This window comes from Grampus griseus (assembly GCF_964374135.1).
Source record: "Grampus griseus genome assembly, chromosome: 20".
Classification (NCBI taxonomy): domain Eukaryota; kingdom Metazoa; phylum Chordata; class Mammalia; order Artiodactyla; family Delphinidae; genus Grampus; species Grampus griseus.
The window spans coordinates 51,398,249-51,420,626 of NC_139014.1; the positions used below are offsets into that span (position 1 = coordinate 51,398,249).

At 42.6% G+C, this 22,378-nt stretch overlaps 1 protein-coding gene across 1 annotated transcript; it reads right to left on the reverse strand.

Annotated features, from left to right (window-relative positions):
* Positions 1-1,682: 1,682 nt before the first annotated feature.
* Positions 1,683-22,377, reverse strand: GLOD4 (glyoxalase domain containing 4). The gene is made up of 9 exons (XM_082678588.1): positions 22,222-22,377; positions 19,376-19,425; positions 18,696-18,816; positions 14,813-14,957; positions 9,301-9,437; positions 8,443-8,529; positions 8,062-8,175; positions 7,885-7,971; positions 1,683-2,253 (listed from the first exon to the last, which is right to left on the reverse strand). Exons 1-9 carry the CDS (start codon positions 22,309-22,311, stop codon positions 2,188-2,190), a joined length of 897 nt encoding a protein of 298 aa, XP_082534714.1. The 5' UTR covers positions 22,312-22,377; the 3' UTR covers positions 1,683-2,187.
* Between the last annotated feature and the right edge of the window lies 1 nt (position 22,378).

The window sequence follows — 22,378 nt, forward strand, 5'->3', positions numbered from 1 at the left end:
CACATGGATTTCATACTAACTTTACAGGCTAACCTAGGAAAACTCCACAACACAGCCATTCTAAATCTCTCTGGATTTAAATTCAAGAGATATTTGAACTTCAACTTAATATGCTAGGACCACAACCCCTCAAGTCGAAAAATAAAATGACTACTCTGAAAACACAACTCTGGAGAAACTGAGGAACTTCCCAACTTCATCTGTTTAAAAACACCAGCTTGGGCAAAACTATCTTTAAACCTTGTTTTGTAGCTGATTATACCATTCCCAGAGATGGGAAAGTAGTAACTTTTGGTTTAAAATTACTAGCTGCCCTGTGCAGAGGTAAACTTTTGGATTGCTTGATAAAAGGCCAAAGTGGTACAGTAAATGGTTTTAGGATGAATAAAATATTGAAGACTGCAACAAAGGAAAAATGACAGGCAATGAGAGAAATAAAAGGAGGCTGATATCATGAAGCTAAAATGTCCCAGGTAGATAAACAGCATTCAGTTCTCTCATGCATAGCTGTACATTTAAGAGAAAAAATTGGGGGTATGTTACAACATAAGATAAACAGATAAAGAGGAATCTGGCATGTGTTTAGTACTTACATAAACCACTTATTTTACTATAACAAACTTAGAAGGCCACATCAGGGACTTCCCTGGCAGTCCAGTGGTTAAGACTCCACCTTGCAATGCAGGGGGTGCGTGTTTGATCCCCGGTCAGGGAACTAAGATCCCACATGCCGTGCAGCGCAGCCAAAAAAAAAGAAAGGCCACATCACAACAGCCTAATACACTGGGAGAAGTAGTTTCTTTTCAGGAGAACAGTATTACCAGAGATAAACATCAAGAATTAATAATCTAATTATTAATTAATTAAAAAATCTGAGAATTAACAAATCATAGTCTAAAGAAGACAGAGGCATTTACTTGATTATTCAAAATTCATATAATAATTTCCCCATGCATAGGAAAAAAAAAAGTGAACCAACTGTCGACAGGAGGAACATAGCTTGATTTGCTTTGAAACTCAAAATTGCTTCCCTAAGATAGAGAATTTAAGTGGAATGAAAAGTGCTGTGGAGCTGGGAAATAATTTTTTCCTCTCAGTGAAGGTTAAGATAGCCCTATCAGAAGGTGAGCTGAAACTCACTCTGAAATTTCCATACCCTACCCTGCCAGCAAGGGAGAACAGCAGAGGCTATGATTTACAAGTAATTTCATGTATATTGTACAGGAACAGATATCTTCTGAGTCAATCATTTCCAATCTCATCAGTTTTTTCCCTATAGTTTGAACCTGGCAACCACTTTAAATAATGAGTCTTACAGGTTGGTTGTAACAGCTTGATTTCAGAAGCATAATTTCAAAAAACATTTCATAATAACTATGCCCAACTTAATTCTATTTCCAGTGATTAAAACTGATTTGTTCTGCAGAATCAAATAGAAAACAAGAAAATATTAAAAAAAAGTTTTTCATGCTGAAGAAATCATTTAATTCATCACTAAGAAATCTAACATGGTCTCTTCTTATGAGGATTAAAAGAAAAAAATATACATATAGAGAGAGAGGGAGAGAGAGAAACTAGCACAGAGCCAGGCGTGTAGCAACATAATACATTAGATCCTTTTGTCTCTTTTCTCTGGCTACTCAAAAATTTAAAGCAAAAAATGTGGGAACGTTAACCAAGTCTTTTGGTTCAAGGCACAAAATTTCTTTAAAAGTTTTTATTGGTCAAGGCCTGCCAGAGTTAAGACATTAGAACAGCATACTGTCACCAGGTACTGGAAGTACTCCTGCTGTAAGCAATTGATTTGGGTTTATTTGTTCTCATTAAATCTACATACTTATCAAAATTCCCTCCATTCCCAACCAAAGGTCCTGTTCAATACAGCTGTCCCAGGCTGCAGAAGAATTGATTACTAATGTAATACAGTTACACAAAAAATGTACCCTTCCAGGGATGGCACAGATGACAGCAAGAGCTCTCCTCTAAATGGACTGATAATGATAGGATCTTCTCTCTAAAATGTATCAGAGCTCTCAAAGATAAAAATACACAAATCTTCACCACCCAGCCTCTCTGCCCACACAGGAAACCACCACGTTGTGAGAACATTTGTCACATAATGCACACATCAGGCCTCACAGGTGTTCGACAGGAATCACTAATGCTTGTTCCACGTGATGTCTTCCGTTAACCTGAAGCCTTTGGTTTATTTTGTGCAGCAAACCATTCATCACTTTTATCTTTTGCCATTGCCTATAGAAACAGAATTGGAATATTTATTTATTCTCAATCCATAAAATAAAACACATAGTCTACTTCATACCTCACTGCACTGCCCACAATCAAGAAATTAACAATTAAAAGATGTTCAGGGACTTCTATGGTGGCACAGTGGTTAAGAATCCGCCTGCTAACGCAGGGAACATGGGTTCGAGCCCTGGCCCGGGAAGATCCCACACGCCGCGGAGCAAATAAGCCCATGCCCTACAACTACTGAGCCTGCCCTCTAGAGCCTACGTGCCACAACTACTAAAGCCTACGTGCCTAGAGTCTGTGCTCTGCAACAGGAGAAGCCACCGCAATGAGAAGCCCACGCACCGCAACGAAGAGTAGCCCCCGCTCACTGCAACTAGAGAAAGCCCGGGCACAGCAACAAAGACCCAACGCAGCCAAAAAATTAATTAATTAATTAACTAAAAAAAGAAGAAAAAATGTTCATTCAGTATAGAGTCTTGTGTTTACTTTGACAGAGGATGCTGATGGGTATCAAGCAATCGCTTGTTAGTTCTCATTTTGCAGAGTAAAGGGCAGAGCCTGCAGCCGGAAAGTGCGGCTGATGCTGCCTGGAGAGCAGGCCAAGCACACCCCGCTGTGGGCTCTTTGGAACAGAAAGTGCTGTCATTCTCAGAGTCTGGGTGGGCTCTCAAGAATCTTTAGTGCTCAGGAGACTCAGTCTAATGATGAGACCAAATGTGAAAAGCTATTTTGACGTCTTAGCAATGAGCCTGGAATGATTTCCTTTTTCCACGCCTCCTCCCACACCATTCCGCTGATGTTGGTACTGTTTGGTTTGGAACCTCTTAATTAAAAAAGAAGTCTTGTTAATAACAATATGTTTTGGTTCCACCAGAGTCCTTTTATCCTACCATTCCATGAGGTTGAGGTCATAGAAAGGGGCTTGTGGGCAGGGAGGGCAGGGGAGCCCAGCTTAAAACTGAAGTCTCTTTTTTAAAAATTTTATTTATTTATTTACTTATTTAGGCTGCTCTGGGTCTTCATTGCTGCGCAGGGGCTTTCTCTAGTTGTGGTGAGCGGGGGCTACTCTTCTTTGCGGTGCGCCGGCTTCTCATTGCGGAGCACGAGCTCTAAGCGCATGGGCTCAGCAGTTGTGGCTTGCGGGCTGCAGAGTGCAGGCTCAGTAGTTGTAGTGCATGGGCTTAGTTGCTCCCCGGCACGTGGGATCTTCCCGGACCCAGGGCTCGAACGTGTGTCCCCTGCACTGGCAGGTGGATTCTTAACCACTGAGCCACCCAGAGAAGCCCCTAAACCGTTTTTTAAATTACTGGATTGATGCTTTAGAGAGCTAGTGCTAGCAACAGGGATTGACTGGAAGGTGGGAGGAGGCTTTTGCAGTATTGCAGGTGAAAATGAGAGCTTTTTCAAAAGGGAAGTAGATAGACAAAGGATTTCAGAGGTAGAACTCACTCACTCAAAATGGATTAAAGACCTAAATGTAAGGCCAGACACTATAAAACTCTTAGAAGAAAACACAGGCAGAACACTCTATGACATGAATCACAGCAAGATCCTTTTTGACCCACCTCCTAGAGAAATGGAAATAAAAACAAAAATAAACAAATGGGACCTAATGAAACTTAAAAGCTTTTTCAAGGCAAAGGAAACCATAAACAAGATGAAAAGACAACCCTCAGAATGGGAGAAAATATTTGCAAACAAAGCAATGGACAAAGGATTACTCTCCAAAATATACAAGCAGTTCATGCAGCTCAATATCAAAAAAACAAACAACCCAATCCAAAAATGGGCAGAAGACCTAAATAGACATTTCTCCAAAGAAGATATACAGATTGCCAACAAACACATGAAAGGATGCTCAACATCACTAATCATTAGAGAAATGCAAATCAAAACTGCAATGAGATATCATCTCACACCAGTCAGAATGGCCATCATCAAAAAATCTACAAACAATAAATGCTGGAGAGGGTGTGGAGAAAAGGGAACCCTCTTGCACTGTTGGTGGGAATGTAAATTGATACAGCCACTATGGAGAACAGTATGGAGGTTCCTTAAAAAACTAAAAATAGAACTACCATATGAGCCAGTAATCCCACTACTGGGCATATACCCTGAGAAAACCATAACTCAAAAAGAGTCATGTACCACAATGTTCATTGCAGCTCTATTTACAATAGTCAGGACATGGAAGCAAGCTAAGTGTCCATCAACAGATGAATGGATAAAGAAGATGTGGCACATATATACAATGGAATATTACTCAGCCATAAAAAGAAATGAAATTGAGTTATCTGTAGTGAGGTGGATGGACCTACAGACTGTCATACAGAGTGAAGTAAGTCAGAAAGAGAAAAACAAATACTGTATGCTAACACATATATATGGATTCTAAAAAAAAGGGTTCTGAAGAACCTAGGGGCAGGACAGGAATAAAGATGCAGACATAGAGAATCGACTTGAGGACATGGGGAGGGGGAAGGGTAAGCTGGGACAAAGTGAGAGAGTGGCATGGCATATATACACTACCAAATGTAAAACAGATAGCTAGTGGGAAGCAGCCACATAGCGCAGGGAGATCAGCTCGGTGCTTTGTGTCCACCTAGAGGGGTGGGAGGGAGATGCGAGAGGGAGAAGATATGGGATATATGTAAAGCAATTATACTCCAATAAAGATGTTAAAAAAAAAAAAGAATCCACCTGCCAATGCAGGGGACACGGGTTGGATCCCAGGTCCGGGAAGATCCCACATGCCGTGGAGCAATTAAACCCGTGCACCACAACTAATGAGCCCATGTGACTAGAGCCCATGCTCCACAGCAAGAGAAGCCACAGCAATGAGAAGCCTGCACAGAGCCCACGAGCCACAACTACGGAGCCCACACGCCTAGAACCCATGCTCCGCAACAAGAGAAGCCACTGTGATGAGAAGCCCACGCACCGCAATGAAGACCAAACGCAATGAAATAAATAAATAAGAGGTTGATATAAGGAGGCAATATAACACTGTGTTAACTGTAAAAAAAAAAAAAAAAAAAAAGGATATATTTTTTAAGTGTGATTATATCAATATTGTATATATGAAAATTCCTTAATTTTTGCTTTTTTTAAAACTTATTTTTATTGGAGTATGGTTCCTTTACAATGTTGTAATTTTCACTTTTCAAATCATCTTAAAATGTGTAAAATACTTAAGTATTTAGGGCTGAAATGCCATGATGTCTGAAATTTGCCTTAAAATTCTCCAACAAATATCCCCACTGCCGAAAAAACAAGTGGGGTGGAAAGGAATGATGAAAAATTATGGCAGAGTTGACTGGTGACAGTCACATAGGGATTTTGTACTCTTTTGTGTATATATGGAATTTTAAATCATGAAATATTAAAAATAAAATCTGTTACAGAAAGAAACGGACAAAAGACAACACACAAATGTTGGTGAGGATGCAGAGCAGCTGGAACTCTTCTATACATACATGGCCAATAGTGTAAAGCGGTTCAATCACTTTGGACAACTGTTTGGCAGTTTCTTAGAAAGTAAAAGCAATTCCCCTCCCAGGTATTTACCCAAGAGAAATGAAACACATGTCCATAAGAAGAGTTACGTGAGAATGTTCAGAGCAGTCTTCCTTAAAATAGATAAAAATCTGGAAAAAACTTCAATGTCCACCATTGGAAGAATGGATAAGCAAATTGTTATATTCATAAAATTGAATACCACTCAGCAAAGAAAAAAGAATTCTGGCATGTACAATTACACTGAGGAATCTCAAAAATGTTACATTGACTGAAAGAAGCCATTCCATCTATATGAAGTCCAAGGACAGACAAAATTCATATGACAGAATTCAGAACAGTAGTTGCTGCTGAGAGGAGGGGTTGGGACCTAGAAATGGGCACAACAGAACTTGCTATAACAATGAAAATACTCTATATTTTGAGTAGTGGTTATACGAGTATATGTAACTGTCAAAACTCATCAAAGTGGACACTAAACTTTCTGTACACTTTAATTCTATGTATATTTTACCGCAGTAACAACAATGAAAAATGCTCATTTAGAGCTTAGTGGGGAGTGGGAACTAGAAGTTAGGAAGTTGAGAATGGATGATGGCTGAAGCTCTGCGCAGAGATGACCAGAGTAACAGGTAACTTCTACTCAGAGAAGAGAAAGAATGTACAATGAGAGAGTAAAAGACAGCCAAGATGGGACCGTGGGCAAAATCATTTCAGGATCAGTCACAGAAAAAGATGCCTGTGGCTGAGGGGAAGCTGTCAGAGAGATAGGAAGATGGCAGGATCCCCAACATCAAGGGAGAAGAGAGCTCAAAAGAGGAGGAAGTTGGGGACTTCCCTAGTGACGCAGTGGATAAGACTCCGTGCTCCAAATGCAGGGGGCCCAGGTTCGATTCCTGATCAAGGAACTAGATCCCACACGCATGCCACAACTAAGGAGCCCACGTACTGCAACTAAGCAGCCCACAGGCCACAACGCAACTAAGGAGCCTGCGAGCCACAACTAAGGATACCGCCTGCTGCAACTAAGACCCGCACAACCAAATAAAAGTAAGTAAATAAATATTTTAAAATAAAAAAAGAGGAGGAAGTTGGTCAGTGATATGAAAGAGCAGGAAGAACAATCTAGCCAATTTGTCAACTAAGAGGTTGCCTGAGATTCTATTTTCCTTTATGGTAAAATTTGTAAACGCTATATTTTTTGTACATTTCCAGCTTTAATGAACAACAATTGAGTGTCCGTTATTATGTCAGCAGTTTGCCAAGCTCTATAAACAACACAACAATCCTATGAGGTGGATAATCTTATTTCCTCAAATTTTTGGATAAGAAACTACAGTTTAGAGACTTGAAGTAAATTTCTTAAGGTCAGTCACATAGATCCTAAGCGACAGAACCAGGACAGATTGATTCATTCCTTTCAGCAGCAGCAGCAGCAGAGTATTCACTGAGTTCCAGCTACATATGAGGTATGTGCTAGAAGCTGGGGTACAACACTGCATGCTGCTAAAAGATCGTGTTTGATGAGGATAGAAAAACAGTCACTGGATTTGGCAAGAGGAGGTCACCGATGATGTCAATGCGAGCGTCTCACTGCGTGACAGGAGCCAATGCAGAACAGAGTGAAGTGTGAATGGGAGGTAAGAAGTAGAAACGGCGTGTAGGGAGAGTTTTAAAACAAATCTGGAGAAGGGATATGGGGTCAATAAAAGATTTTTAGAAGATACTAGAGTTAGTTTGTATGCTTATGAGAACAATTTGCTAGGAAGGAAGAGAACGATGCTGTAGAGTGGAGAAGAGATGACCAAGGGGCTAAGGTAGTGAGAAGGGGTGGCGTCGGGGCACTTCCGATCACCGAGCAGAACAGTGATGTATTTAGCAGCAGTGGTTCTCCAAGGCAGCCCGAGGTGGAGGGAAGGCACACATACTGCACCCAGATAAGAGTCACATAGGTGGCAATGAAGTTGACACAAGCCTCTGGCTCAAAAAGTCACCTCAAAAGGACACGGTTCTGAAAGTAAGAACTGGCCCTGATGCTTGGGTCCTTCTTCATACACACTTAACAGCACCCCCTTGAGCTGAAGGTGAGATAAATTTAGAAAAGAGACTCACGTCATCCAATAATTTGCTTCCCTCTGGATCCATCTTAGAGAGCTCTCGAAATGCTTCATCCCCCACAAAGCAAATTTCATGTCCATCCTACACCAAAAGAGAGAAAAGAAATTTGGCAAAAAGACACCTCAGAAGAAAGCCCTGCTGCAGCCTGTCCTGCTCCTAGGGAATACTTACAGGGTCGGCCAAAATGATAACTCGCACTGTTGCTTTCCCTGGAGTGTCCAGACTCACCAGGGGAGTCAGAATCTTCTGGTTCTCCCTTTTCATCAAATCTTCTAAGTCTGACAACTTGAGGAAAACAAAAAAGCAAAGTGAGCAAGGGGTCCCACACCACTCTTGGGCTGTGGTCCTCGAAAGCCCCAGAGGAATCTCAGATCAACCAGAAAACTCTGGCGCCACTTGTTTGATTTTATATCTCAGCTGCTCGAGACAACTGCTGAACTTGATACCAAAGCCACAATCAACATGAACCTAGAGAAGGGAGGGTCAAGTTTCCTAGCTGTTTGAACTAGCTAGTCACAGAGTTTAAACAAAAGACCTGGTACCAAACATTACCTCTTTCTGGGGGCAAGAAAAGGCAATTCGTCCAAAAGCTGTTGCATGAACAACTGCCCCTTGGATGCCCTGTAGCTCCAGCTTACACTGAAAAGACATGAGAAAGCGGGTTTATTTTTCGGAACAGGTTACGTGGTAAAAGAAAAAAATTCAAACAGGGCTAAAGGAATAAAGTAAATTCTCAGTCTCCCTCTTACTCTCACCCCAGAGGCAACCAGTCAGCAGGCATCCACAGGCATATAGCCTTTTTTCTTTTTTACACAAATGGTAGCATAATTTATGCACCATTCTGTCCCTTGTTTTCCTCCAATTAATGTTACCATCTCAGCACATAGAGACTCGCCTCATTCTTTTTGATGGCTGCTTACTAATCCTTTCTATGGATGAACCATAAATGGTTGAACTATTGCTTGAATCCACAGGGCATTTAGGTTATTTCTTATATTTTGCTATTACAAACAATGCCGCAGCAGATAACCTTGTACATACTTCTTTGTGCACGTGTAGGATAAGTACGTTTGTAAAATAAATTCCTAGGAGTAGACCTTCTGGCTTAAAGTAAAAGGACTAAATCATGCTCAAATGCTAAGTTATTAAGAGAAAAAGAAAAAAAGATTATCATTACAGCATTAAATCTTGCCTACATCTCTTCTGACTCAGCAAATCCACTCCTGAAAGGACACATTCCCCCAATATAAACAAAGGTAATATCTGGGTGGTGAGCTTACCAGCAATTTTAATTTTCTTCTGTCCTAAATATTGAATTACTATGAAGAAACTATGAGAATAACCTTCATGTTAACTTTATTTATAAGCCAAACTCATAGTAACAGATTATTTCTCTCCAAGATTGCTCACCTGGTTATCAGCATAGCCCAGCAAAGCCCTCTGCTTCTTTTCATCTTTTTCATAAATTTTCATTCCCAGTAGATTAGACCAGTAGTTCAAGGACTTCTGAAGATCAGACACTGCTAGAGTTACTTTTAATACAGGATCTGTAGGGTAACGAAACAGCAGGAATGAACAGGGCAGTGCAAAGGAATGGAACGGAAGGACCCAAACAGGCTCAAGTATATATAAGAATTTAGTTTATAAGAAAGGGATTTTAAGTCAGTGTGAAAGGGCAGATTATTCAATAAAGATAAACGGCATTAAGATAACTGGCTTCTGCGGAGCAACTAAGCCCATGCACCACAACTACTGAGCCTACGTGCCACAACTACTGAAGCCTGCATGCCTAAAGCCCGTGCTCCGCAACAAGAGAAGCCACCACAATGAGAAGCCCGTGCACCGCAATGAAGAGCAGCCCCCGCTCACCGCAACTAGAGAAAGCCCACGCACAGCAACAAAGACCCAACGCAGCCAAAAATAAATAAATAATTAAAAAAAAACAAAACATAACTGACTTCTTATTTGGTGGGAAGAAGCTACACCTTTAAACTAAATGGCAAAATACATTCCTAATGAGTTAAAGGATTGTTTAAAGACTGAAACCGTGAAAATACTAGAAATGGGTGATTATTTAAACAATTTTGGGGTGGAGAAAGACTTTTTTTTATAAATAAGATTTTTAAAATATTTATTTTATCTATCAATTTATTTTGGCTGCGTTGGGTATTTGTTGCTGTGTGCAGGCTTTCTCTAGCTGTGGTGAGCGGGGGCTACTCTTTGTTGCGGTGCACGGGCTTCTCACTGCGGTGGCTTCTCCTGTTGTGGAGCACGGGCTCTAGGTATGAGGGCTTCAGTAGCTGTGGCGCACAGGCTCAGTAGCTGTGGCTCGCGGGCTCTAGAGCACAGGCTCAGTAGTTGTGGCGCATGGGCTTAGTTGCTCCGCGGCATGTGGGATCTTCCCAGACCAGGACTCGACCCTGTGTCCCCTGCATTGGCAGGTGGATTCTTAACCACTGTGCCACCAGGGAAGCCCAGAAAGATCTAATCTGACACTAAAGATAGAAAAACCATGAAGAAAAAAATGTGCTAGGTTAATTACATGAAATGGAAAACCCCTAGACGACAATCAAAAAAAAGGATTACTATCAAAATTAAAGAATAAAACAAAGTAGGAAACATTTTTTTAACAACATATATGACAAAAAGTCCTTAATATTTAAATCACCTTTAAACATCATAAGGAAAAGATGCACGTCCTGGAAAAATAAGCAAAAGGCACGAAGCAGTAATCCACAAAAGGAGGAACTGGAACAGTCAATGAACATATGAATGCATGTTTGACCTCACAAAGAAATTAGAATTCAAATAAGGGGCTTCCCTGGTGGCGCAGTGGTTGAGAATCCGCCTGCCAATGCAGGGAAAATGGGTTCGAGCCCTGGTCTGGGAAGACCCCACATGCCGCGGAGCAACTAGGCCTGTGAGCCACAACTACTGAGCCTGCGCGTCTGGAACCTGTGCTCTGCAACAAGAGAGGCCACGACAGTGAGAGGCCCGCGCACCGTGATGAAGAGTGGCCCCCACTCGCCACAACTAGAGAAAGCTCTCGCACAGAAACGAAGATCCAACACGCCAAAAATAAATAAATAAATAGAATTCAAATAAAACATTTTGTTATCTAATTAGCAAATAATTTTAAAAGTTCACAGTGTTAACTGTTATAGTACAGGGGGAAAAAACCACAATCATGTAATAATGGCAGAGTGTAAATTAGTACGTTTCTGAGCAACAATTTGACAAAATGTATTTAAAAACCCTCCACTGCTTTTGAAAGAGCAATCCCATTTTCAGCAATTAAAGAAGTGACTGCGGATGTATGAAGGCCTTTTGTCACAAAGACATTCATGACAGTGTTGCTCATAACAACGAAACACCAGAGACAACATGAATATCTAACAACAGACAACTGTTTCTCTTCCTACAATGTCACACAATGGAATCCCATATATATTTAATTATATATTTATTTCTTTTGATAAAAGATTGGAAAGATATACTCTAAAATGTTAACAGGGACTACCCTGGTGGTGCAGTGGATAAGACTCTATGCTCCCAATGCAGGGGGCCCGGGTTCGATCCCTGGTCAGGGAACTAGATCCCATATGCATGCTGCAACTAAGACCCAGTGCAACCAAATAAATAAAATAAGTAAAATGTTAACAGTGGTTATCTTTTTTCTTCTTCCTTATTTTTGCATATCTGTGTGTCTAGGGGAAAAAAATCTATTTTTTTTGTAAAAAGAATAAGTTATATTTAAACACTTATCATTATTGGAAACTTTTATAGTGTAAAATGACTTTTTAAATTTACATATTAATTCATTTAAAAATAATATTACATTTTTTTTGTGAAAAACAACTTGTGTTTTCCAAAACAAGCAATGACAAGAACAGCATCGTTTTACGTTTTTGTGAATCTCTTTAAGGTCTGGATTAGTAGAAGATAGCTGGATTCTTACATCTGCTTCTGTACCCTGTCTGTTGCAATATATTGTTTAGTTGAAGCATATGAAGAAACTCCAGCTTCTGAGACATAAGTTGTTTGAGGAGTATCTTAAAAGTCTTTTTGGATAGTCTTTTTAGATATTACACTAAAATTTTTCTTTAAGGAGTTTGTAAAGTGACTTTTTGAAGAGCTGTTCCAAGTCTGTATCTGACTAGGATAAATTCAGTGCATTTTCCTTCAGTTTTCACCGCCTTAGTCCCGTTTTCTAGACAAGCAATACCATGGCTAAAGCAAGGTGTTTCTCACAGGTGCCTCTACCTGGCAGACTGTTTTAGTTTTCCCCATTCACTGAGACATCAACAAATTCCAGGTGATTCAGACCCTGAAGGGAGGTAGGGGCAGGAACAGTCATAGTGGGTGAAACTACACAGGAGTGATTCATTCAAAGAAGTATGGACACCAGGCTAGACTTATAGATTTGACTATATCACCAACCAGAAATTAATGCCCCAAAGGTATTATCATTCCAAAGAACAAAAACATCTTATGATGAATCTAGCGACTGTCATACAGAGTGAAGTAAGTCAGAAAGAGAAAAACAAATATCGTTTATTAACGCATATATGTGGAACCTAGAAAAATGGTACCGGTTTGCAGGGCAGAAATTGAGACACAGATGTAGAGAACAAACGTATGGACTCCAGGGGGGGAAAGTGGCGGGAGGTGGTGGTGGTGTCATGAATTGGGAGATTGGGATTGACATATATACACTAATATGTATAAAATGGATAACTAAAAAGAACCTGCTGTATAAAAAATAAAATTCAAAAAACAAATAGTGACCAGGGCTTCCCTGTGGCGCAGTGATTGAGAGTCCGCCTGCCGATGCAAGGGACGTGGGTTCGTGCCCGATCCGGGAGGATCCCACGTGCCGCAGAGCGGCTGGGCCCGTGAGCCATGGCCGCAGGGCCTGCGCGCCCGGAGCCTGTGTTCTGCAACGGGAGAGGCCGCAGCAGTGAGAGGCCCGCGTACCGCAAAAAAATAAAAAAAATTAAAAATTAAAAAATTAAAAATAGTGACCAAAGAAAAGATTCTATGGGGCTTCCCTGGTGGCGCAGTGGTTGAGAGTCCGCCTGCTGATGCAGGGGACACAGGTTCGTGCCCCGGTCCGGGAAGATCCCACATGCCGCGGAGCGGCTGGGCCCGTGAGCCATGGCCGCTGAGCCTGCCCGTCCGGAGCCTGTGCTCCGCGACGGGAGAGGCCACAACAGTGAGAGGACTGTGTACCGCAAAAAAAAAAAAAAAAAAAAAAAAAGATTCTATGGAAAACTTTTCAAGTTATTTGGAGGTAATCAAGATGATGTCATTAGAAAATATTTGAATTTTAATGTCAATACCCTAAATTGATATCTTTGGAATATAAAAACCAAATCTAGAAAGCAAAGAAAAAAAAACCTTATGATTGTGAGGTCCTGTATTATTTTATGTACTGAAACATCATTAAGACTAGGGAAAAAATGTATAATGGAATGAGTGGCAGGAGTTAAGTTTCAAAGTTAGTATATAAAACACCTATCACCTATCAATAAAAATACTCATAGGAATCCCTTACATTACCAGTGAAGTTCAGAAATACCATCTCTCAGTACGTCCCACAGTACCAGCCTAACCTCCCACACTGGAACATCGCTCTTTCTTTTGCTGAGCTCCAGATGAAAAGCAAGTAGCAGTGGGGACTTCCCTACTGCCTTCCAATGCAGGGGATGAGGGTTCGATCCCTGGTCAAGGAACTAAGATCCTACTTGCTGCGGGGCAACTACAGAGCCTGCCGCGCCCTACAGCCCATGCGCCACAACTAGAGAGAAGCCTGCCTGCCACAACTAAGACCCAACGCAGCCAAATAAATAATAAATAAATATTAAAAAAAAAAAGAAAGAAAAGCAAGTAGCAATAAACACAACTGTCAGGCTCAGTCTGAGGGGCCTTGGGGACTTGAGGCAGACCAGCGGGGAAAGAGAATGTCTTCACCTCAGGTGCACTTAGGGGCCTGTGTTCACTGATTGAATGACAGGCAGAAGTGCCCTTGCTATTCACCAGTATTTTTTTTTCCCTTTTCTTGCTTTTGTTTTTCTCTTGGCAGAGCAGGTAGCAGAATTTGCAGGAATTAAATACATGTGTGACGAGGATGCCTCGTACGTGAAACGTCATGCGGTTTCTCTCCCACTCACTGCGGCAGTCAGAGCGGTGGGCTCCTCACTTCATTCACCCACACTGACCAAGAGCCAGCACTGTAGTCTGGGAAACTGACCTTAGCTGCAAGATACGACTAACCGGTCTAAGGATAATCCTATTTCTCTTGCCTGCCAGCGATTGGTTCAGGAGCAGGCATGGGAATCAATTCTGACCAGGAAGTTGCTGGAAGATTCTGGGAAAGTTTTGCTGTGCTCTTAAAAAAGAGCCACAGGAAGTCAGTTTCTCTTCCTCCTACCAGATGAGAATGTGGAGGCAGGTAGCCCCAACTGCTACTGGCAGCCACCCTACAACCCTGAGAGGGAGAAGCAGACCCTTGAGGACAAGAGGATGCAGAGAGAGAAGATTTGGGTTCTTGATGCCATTGCTGAGCTGCTGAATCAACTAACCCTGAAGTCTTTCCTACCCAGAGAATGCCTGCTCTGTGAACTAAAACATTTTCTTACCGTTCAAGCTACAGTTGGGTACCTAATATCTGCAGCTGGAAGTATCCTAAACAGATACATTACCAGTAGAATAGATAGAACCAGTCCAGAACCCCTACAGTGATGCACTCAAATTCTGATATGAGAATATAATTTCTTAGAGGACAAATAACAACACTGGCTTGGGAAAGATGTGTCATGTCAATATAGAAAGACTCCACAGGAGACAGAAATTGAGCTCCCTCTCTCCTTCCATCAGAAGCCTTTAGACAGAGGGCTTTTGTCAGTGTGGGGATAATTACCTGACTGAGGTGGACTGCGGTTCTGCAAATAGAACTTATATCCTCCTGGGGCTTTGGTTTCAAAAACACCTTCTGCCACTTCACTGAGTGGCCACTCCAGCTTCCTGGCGTTGCTGACAGCCTGGCTAGAAGCGAGTGTGATACCCTATGGCAAACAACAGTATCATCCAAGTGCGTAATCACAACAGATCTTTTATAGAAGGTAATGAAGCAAAACCCCACTGCCTTTACATCAAATCACCTAAGATTTAATTGGCATTCAAAATTTTCTGCTAGTAATTTTGAAGTAGGTTTTGGACATTTTTCTCCCACAAAGATTCTAAACTTTGTGAATTGTAGGACAGAAACACAAATGCTAGAGAAAGTTGATTCATTTAATACCAAAGATAATCTCTCCTCACTTTTGAGATCTGGTCAGAGAAATCTTGATCTTACCCTTGGTTCGCCAGCTACTTATTTAAAATGTTCTCTTTTTAATTTTGCTTTTTAAACCAAAATACATAAACCAACTATCGAGGCATTATTTAAATTAATCAAAATGCCTAAGAATGCGCACTATGCCTTCCGATGTGCCCGGCCTCGTTTCTAGCCTGGACTGCAGATCAGCCTCTCTCTGCCTCCAGTCTTGTCAATCCATCATCCACTCTGCAGCCGGAGTAAACTTTCTGAAACCCACCCTACAGTCTATCTCAAGACGGCAACCCCATGCTGTTGTTCCTCTGCTTAAAACCCTTGATGGCTCTTCATTTCACTCACAGATGGCTTACGATGGCCTGAAAGGGCCAAGACAATCTGACCCATGTCATTTCTGAGCCCCCCTCCTCCCCCTCTCCCCTGGCTCTTTTCCAGCCATGCTGGCCTCCTCACGTTTTCTAAAACGTGCCAGGCGCTGTCTGAGGGCTTTTGCACCGGCTGTTTCCTAGCTGAAATGCTCTTCCCCGAGATATCCACACGGCTAACTCCCTTATCTCCAAGACTTTGCTCAGATGTCACCTCCTCATGGAAACCTGCTCTCAACGCCCCACTTAAAATTAAAAGTGGGGGCTTCCCTGGTGGCGCAGTGGTTGAGAGTCTGCCTGCTGATGCAGGGGACACGGGTTCGTGCCCCGGTCTGGGAAGATCCCACATGCCACGGAGCGGCTGGGCACGTGAGCCATGGCCGCTGAGCCTGCGCGTCCGGAGCCTGTGCTCCGCAATGGGAGAGGCCACAACAGTGAGAGGCCCGCGTACTGCAAAAAAAATAAATAAATAAAACTGGTCATTTGCCCCATACTCCCAACCCCCCTTATCCTGTTCTGTTCTTACCCCATTACAATAATCACCTTTAAAATATTCAATAACATATATTACATTATATTATATTATATTATTTATTCATTCATTGAAATTTATTTTTTTATTTTATTTTATTTTTTGCCGTATGCAGGCCTCTCACTGTTGTGGCCTCTCCCGTTGCGGAGCACAGGCTCCAGACGCGCAGGTTCAGCGGCCATGGCTCACGGGCCCAGCCACTCCATGGCACGTGGGATCCTCCCGGACCGGGCACGAACTCGTGTCCCCTGCATCGGCAGGCGGACTCCCAACCACTGCATCACCAGGGAAGCCTCATTGAAATTTATTATTTGTTGTCTGTCAGGCCCTGGGCCCCCTCCCCTACCAGGCACAGATTTCTGTCTGTTTTGTTCACCGCTTATCCGAAGTTCGTGGAACAGTGCCTGGCACATAGCAGGCACTCAATAATAAATAATTTAATACATAGGTCATTTCACATATTTGTTAACATATGCATAAACTAAACTCCTAGAAGTGAAACTGCAAGGTCAAAGGGTAAAGGCACTAATTATTTTGATACTGCCAAACTTGAGGCTGTACCACTTCACACTCTTATTAGTAATGCACGAGTGTGGCAGTTTTCCCACACCCTTCCTCACAGTGTGTTATCACACCTTTTGATTTCTGCCAATCTGATAGATGACAAATGGCAGCTCGGAAGTTGAACATCTTTTTCAATGTTTAAGAGACTTCCTCTTCTTTTCACTATACAGGGGTTCTTTATACATATGGGAGTTCTATTTAACCTGTTTTTCTTTGTGTTCCATGAACTGAGGAGCAGCACAGAAGGCACCTTTCATCAGGGCTCTCTTACTACCAAAGTCTCCTGGGAAGACCCACAGTAGAGCCACCAAGCTGTTCTCCACCTACATGGCTTCTAGTACCTGCAGGCCCACTGATCAACATTTGACCTGAGCCGATTAAATGTTTATGGCACCAAGATGGTTTTGCTCTTTTTTTTTCTCCCTGATTTAAATTTGGAGAGTAAAGAAAAGAAAGATAAGGAGAAACACAGAGACCCTCATATACACTCAATCACCAAATCCTATGAACTCTACCTCTGACATCTCTCAAATCCATCCTCTCCCTCCCTCCCCCACTACTGCTGCGTTTGTTAGTTATGGAACTGCAGGTTGCTGTGTATCCTGTGTGCTGGTGGCATCACTTCCAGTCCTGCTCCCTGCCAACCCAACCTCCCTGCTCTAGCCACGGATTCTTGTGCATGGCAAATACTGCATCATTCCCCTGCTTAAAAGTGGCTCCACTCTGCTTTCAGAATAAAGTCTGAACGTCCTGATATGATGTGGCCCCTGCTCACTCCTCCAGCCTCAACTCTACTCTCCCTTCTTCACACACTAAGCTCCAGCCAGAGTGAGTCACTCACAGTTCTCTTAGCGCCATGCTCCCTCTCACCTCCAGGCCTGTGCACATGCTGAGGACAGCCATCTCACTCTCCCACCCTGCCCCCCTCACCCTGCTCAGACGTCACTTCTGGGAAGCCGTCCCTGAACTCTCATCTGTCTGAGCACAGGCTGGAAATTCCTCCTGTGTGTTCCCACATTCCCCTGTTCTTATCCCTATCTTAGAACTTATCACACGGTATTCTTGTTGTCTCTTTACCTGTTTCCCCCATCAGACAGGAAACTGCTTAGGCCAGGGAACATACTCTAAATGGTATCCCCAGGACTAACAAGGTACATGGCATAGAGCAAGTCACAATAAATATCTGTTAAATGAATAAATTAGTGAGAGGCATGGAGAGTGAGAAAGAGAAATGTATTAATATGTTATATCTGAGCAGTCCTTTCCATTTACAAAACACTTTTATATATATCTGGTCCTACAAACTTCAATCTAGGTACCATTATTTTAACATGAGTTAACAGGAATAGCGAGATCAAATGAGCAAAATAACATCTAGCATGAGGTAGAGCTGCTCAGTAGATTCTGGGTAAGAATCAGTTACTCCTCTCTTGCTATGTATTTGGGCCCAGTGACATTCCCTCTCGCACACAGTAACTGCTCAGCAAATGACAGACACTATTACTATAACAGGTGCACAATAACTTGAATTCTTGAATGCATTAATGAATGCGGTGCATGCAATGACACCTTCTTTCTATCCTTAAAACCTTCTCAGATTTTTCTCTGACTAGGATTCACTGCAATCACTCACCCCAATCACAACTGTCCACTAGAGAGAAAATATTTCCCTGGATGGTGATGAGGACCTGACGAACCATTGACTCTGGCCCTTCCACCTCCTGAGATTCAGTCATTCCCCCAGGGGAGTCTTGTCTCCTTCAAACCTGTCTCTAAGTCTTGAGCTTGATTCCTAAGTGGTGGGAGAACACATTTCACCCTGAGCCAGCTTGGAGACAGGGGCCCAAGCAGGTTTCTTGGTTTTGTTCTTTTTTAAATAGAAAATATCAAAAAACTAATCACTAAACTGCACCCCAAAGCCATCAATCAGTAGTCGTTATCTACAGCCGTATCAGTGACCTCTCTAAAAGGTACAGCCAAAAATCTGCTAGAACAAAATGATGTTTACCATGAAGTCATTGCCAAGCTTGTAGTTGCCAATGCCGTAATTGTAAGTCAGTTCTGCAACAAAATGATCATCCTCAGGTCCAAATCCCACCATTGTTTTACTCCATTTTCCATCATAAGGCCTAGAAAAATGGAAAAAAAAATGAACCCAGTGACCAGACAAAATCTGCTTCAGGTTGCCCCCAAAGAACTATTGGGACAAAGAGGTGGGCAGTCCCTTCTGGTCCTCCAAGTACCCATAAGGATGAGATGACCTCAGCCGGTGCTAAGAGCAGCTGTGCACAGCGCTCATGGGCCCCATCATCAAAGGCTCAAAAGACCATTTGTCTGGCACTTACTTGAGGGAAAGATTCGTTTACCTTTTCTTTAAAGTAGGGAGCTGAATCCTATAGGGACAGCCGTCCCACCTGACCTTAACTCATTTTTTGCCTACTTGTCAAGCATGCAATTCCCATCAGGCCTTGGAATTTCTCAGCTTGCCATGGTTACTAAGCTTAAGAGATACTCCATAAGACACTGCTTCATCCACAGCATATACTTATTTGTGACCCTGAAGCTGCCTCCCTAATTTATTGCCTCCTTAATTTATTCTACTGCCTTCTACTCGCTTTGAGAAACTGCTTTCTGTTCTTCAGGAGTATTCACAGACTAAAGAAGATTTTAAGAAACAAGGGGTCATACCCATTACAGGCAGCTCTGCAGCCTTCCTCAAATTCCTCATGCCGAAGAATCTGGTAAGGGAATGAGAATTAATGGCAAAGTTGTCCTAGTAGTACACACAGCATATTTAGCACAAACTAAAATGTCAAAACACAGACATTATTATTTGTAAGCTTTCTGTGTAAAACAAACAAAAGATAACGAGCTGTATATCTTTCCCAGGCTGGAAGTAGTAGAGGTAAGAAAGATCGGCTTGATACCAAGGGTCAGGCAACCAACCAAAGTTGTAAATCTATTATATTTAGATCGGGAAGCAGTACTGTGTAGTGAAAAAAGTGTGGCCTTCACTTAGTAGTTGTGTAACTCTGAGAACAACATATTAGGATCTGAGTCTCCTAATATGTTGTGAAAATAGATAATTTATTAAAGCATTTGACACAGAACCTACTACACAGTAGGCTCTCAATGTGTCAGTTTCTGTTTTCCTTTTTGAGTCCCACAGCTCTTGCTCCAGTTCAAGCTCCCATCACATCTCTCACAGACTATTTATTAGAAATCATCTTATTGATCTCTTTCCTTAATACCACCATAAAATTAAGTCCCTAAAGCACAGCTCTGATCACACCACTGCCCTGTTCTAAAATGTAAGAGAGCTCCCCACTTTTTATGACATCAAATCCAAATTCCTTAGCATATTATTCAAGATACTATCAGGGACTTCCCTGGTAGTCCAGTGGTTAGGACCCCGCGCTCTCACTGCCAGGGCTGGGGTTCGATCCCTGGTCAGGGAACTAAGATCCCGTAAGCCATGTGGAGCAGCCAACAACAACAACAAAAAAACCCCAAAAAACTAAAGGCACATAAAACTAGTGGTGCTTCCCAAACATATCTTAACTTTGCATTGGCTGTTCAGTTTTTCTAGTATACTCCTCCCTCTAATCTAGGTCTATGGATATCCCACCTATCTCTAGAGGTCACCTCAAGTACAAGGTCTCCATGAATTATTTCCTGAGGACCAGGTTAGAGTTAAAGCTCTCTTACTGTTGTACTTTTATAATAATGGTAGCTAACACTTACATAAGACATACCATGTGTCAAATACTACACATATAATAATGTGTTTAATCTTTACAACCACCCTTTTATCAATGAGGAAACACATTAAGAGAGAGCTCTGTGGTTTTCCATCATCAAATTTCAAGTACCGTTACCATCAGCAATGTACAATTCCCACCCCCATTCCAAGCCAGGAGCTTTAATTGAGGACAGATACCAGGGTTATTTTCATCTTTGTCACCAAAGCCCAACACAGAACCATGAAGTGGGTGATGTTTTTTAAATGACTGATGAATTCAGGTAACTCCCTCTGCACTCCATGTCTCCTGCGGTGTCTTTACATTAAATCACACTCTTGCACACTGTAAACAAAGAATGTCGCCTGCAACTCCATTTCTACAAGGACCAGGGCATCAGCTACTGCAGTGGCCCACCAACAGTGCCCCTTGAAGGGAATTCAGGATGGAGAAAAACAAGAAGCATTCCATGCTTTGGATGCTGGCCCTAGATATTTAAGATGCATATCTAAGGAATAATTTCAATGAATCCAGAACCCATCTTCTGGGACTTCCCTGGTGGTGCAGTCCTTAAGAATCTGCCTGCCAATGCAGGGGACCACTTCCTGGACCGGGAAGATCCCACGTGCCGTGGAGCAACTTAGCCCATGAGCCACAACTACTGAGCCTGCACTCTAGAGCCCCCAAGCCACAACTACTGAAGCCCACGCGCCTAGAGCCCATGCTCCGCAACAAGACAAGCCACCGCAATAAGAAGCCCGCGCACCGCAGTGAAGAGTAGCCCCCACTCGCCGCAACTAGAGAAAGCCCGTGCTTAGCAACGAAGACCCAATGCAGCCAAAAATAAATAAATAAGTTTATTTTTAAAAATCCCAAGTTAAAAGAAAAGAAAGAAGCATTAACTTGAGATGTCTGTTTTTGTGATTAGCAGTAATCTTTTGATGTTCAACTACGTGGTTTTGTTTTTTTTTCCCCCCAGAAAAAAACTCATATATATTCTAGCTCCGCCCTTGCCTCTTCGGGGCAGTTCCTCAGAGCTATCTGAGAGGCTGTCTTCCAGGCTATAGTCCTCAGTAAGGTTCCCAAAAAGAACTTAACTCGAAAATTTTAGGTTATGCATTTTTGTTTCAGTTGACAACATCTAAAGTCCCTGCTTATCAGGAAGCTCCCCAATAGCTTCCACCAGCGCTTGCCACCCAGGTGATCTCTGCAGAATCACAGCTGCTCAGAGCTGGAGAGAGGCGACTTCCAGGTGTTGGAGACGAGGATGGCTTCTCACTTCACACTTAGATCTGGACTATGGAGAGAAGAATTGGAGCACTCACCCAGAGACTGAATATCCAAGAGACCATTCAAACCAGCAACAAGAGAAGCAGAACTCTGACTAATGCTGATATCTAAACCGAAAGGCTCCAAACCAGAAGAGAGTCATTGTTCACCGGAGGAGTATTATATATAACTTTTTATTTACTGCCTTTCCCACTAGACTAGAAGCTTCGCAAGGGCAGGAATAAACATTCGTGAATAAACTTAAATGAAAGAACGTGTGTGGGCAACACAATCGGCGACTAGTAAGTGTGACCCCCTTTCAAAGTCCATCTAACCCAAGCCGCGACTCACGGCTCTTCCTGAAGTTGAAAACCACAGAGCTAATGGGAAGTCTAGGGGCTAAGGTCGGACACCCGGGTTCCCGCTGAAATCCACATCACACCCTTTTCTCCCCTCCCTCGGCCATGTGGGGCTCAGCCTCCCGCGACCCCCTCGCGCGCCAACCCCTCTCCGCCCCGTCTCCACCTTCATTCCCAGGACATCACGATAGAAACAAGCCGTCTGGAAGCGGTTTCCCACTTTGAACACGAAGTGCAAAGATCGACGAGACGCCATGACCAGCCGTTACTCGTACAGCGCCGCACAGCCCACAGAGGACGCCGGCGCGGTACTGACGTCACTG

Excerpts from the sequence above, each read along its gene's own strand:
- GLOD4 (XM_082678588.1), bottom strand. The coding sequence starts at position 22,311 with ATGGCGTCTCGTCGATCTTTGCACTTCGTGTTCAAAGTGGGAAACCGC. Across the intron at positions 19,426-22,221 it reads GTGATGTCCTGGGAATGAAG|ATTCTTCGGCATGAGGAATT; the intron begins GTGGAGACGGGG and ends TTCCCTTACCAG. Across the intron at positions 14,958-18,695 it reads AGCTTGGCAATGACTTCATG|GGTATCACACTCGCTTCTAG; the intron begins GTAAACATCATT and ends TGTTTGCCATAG.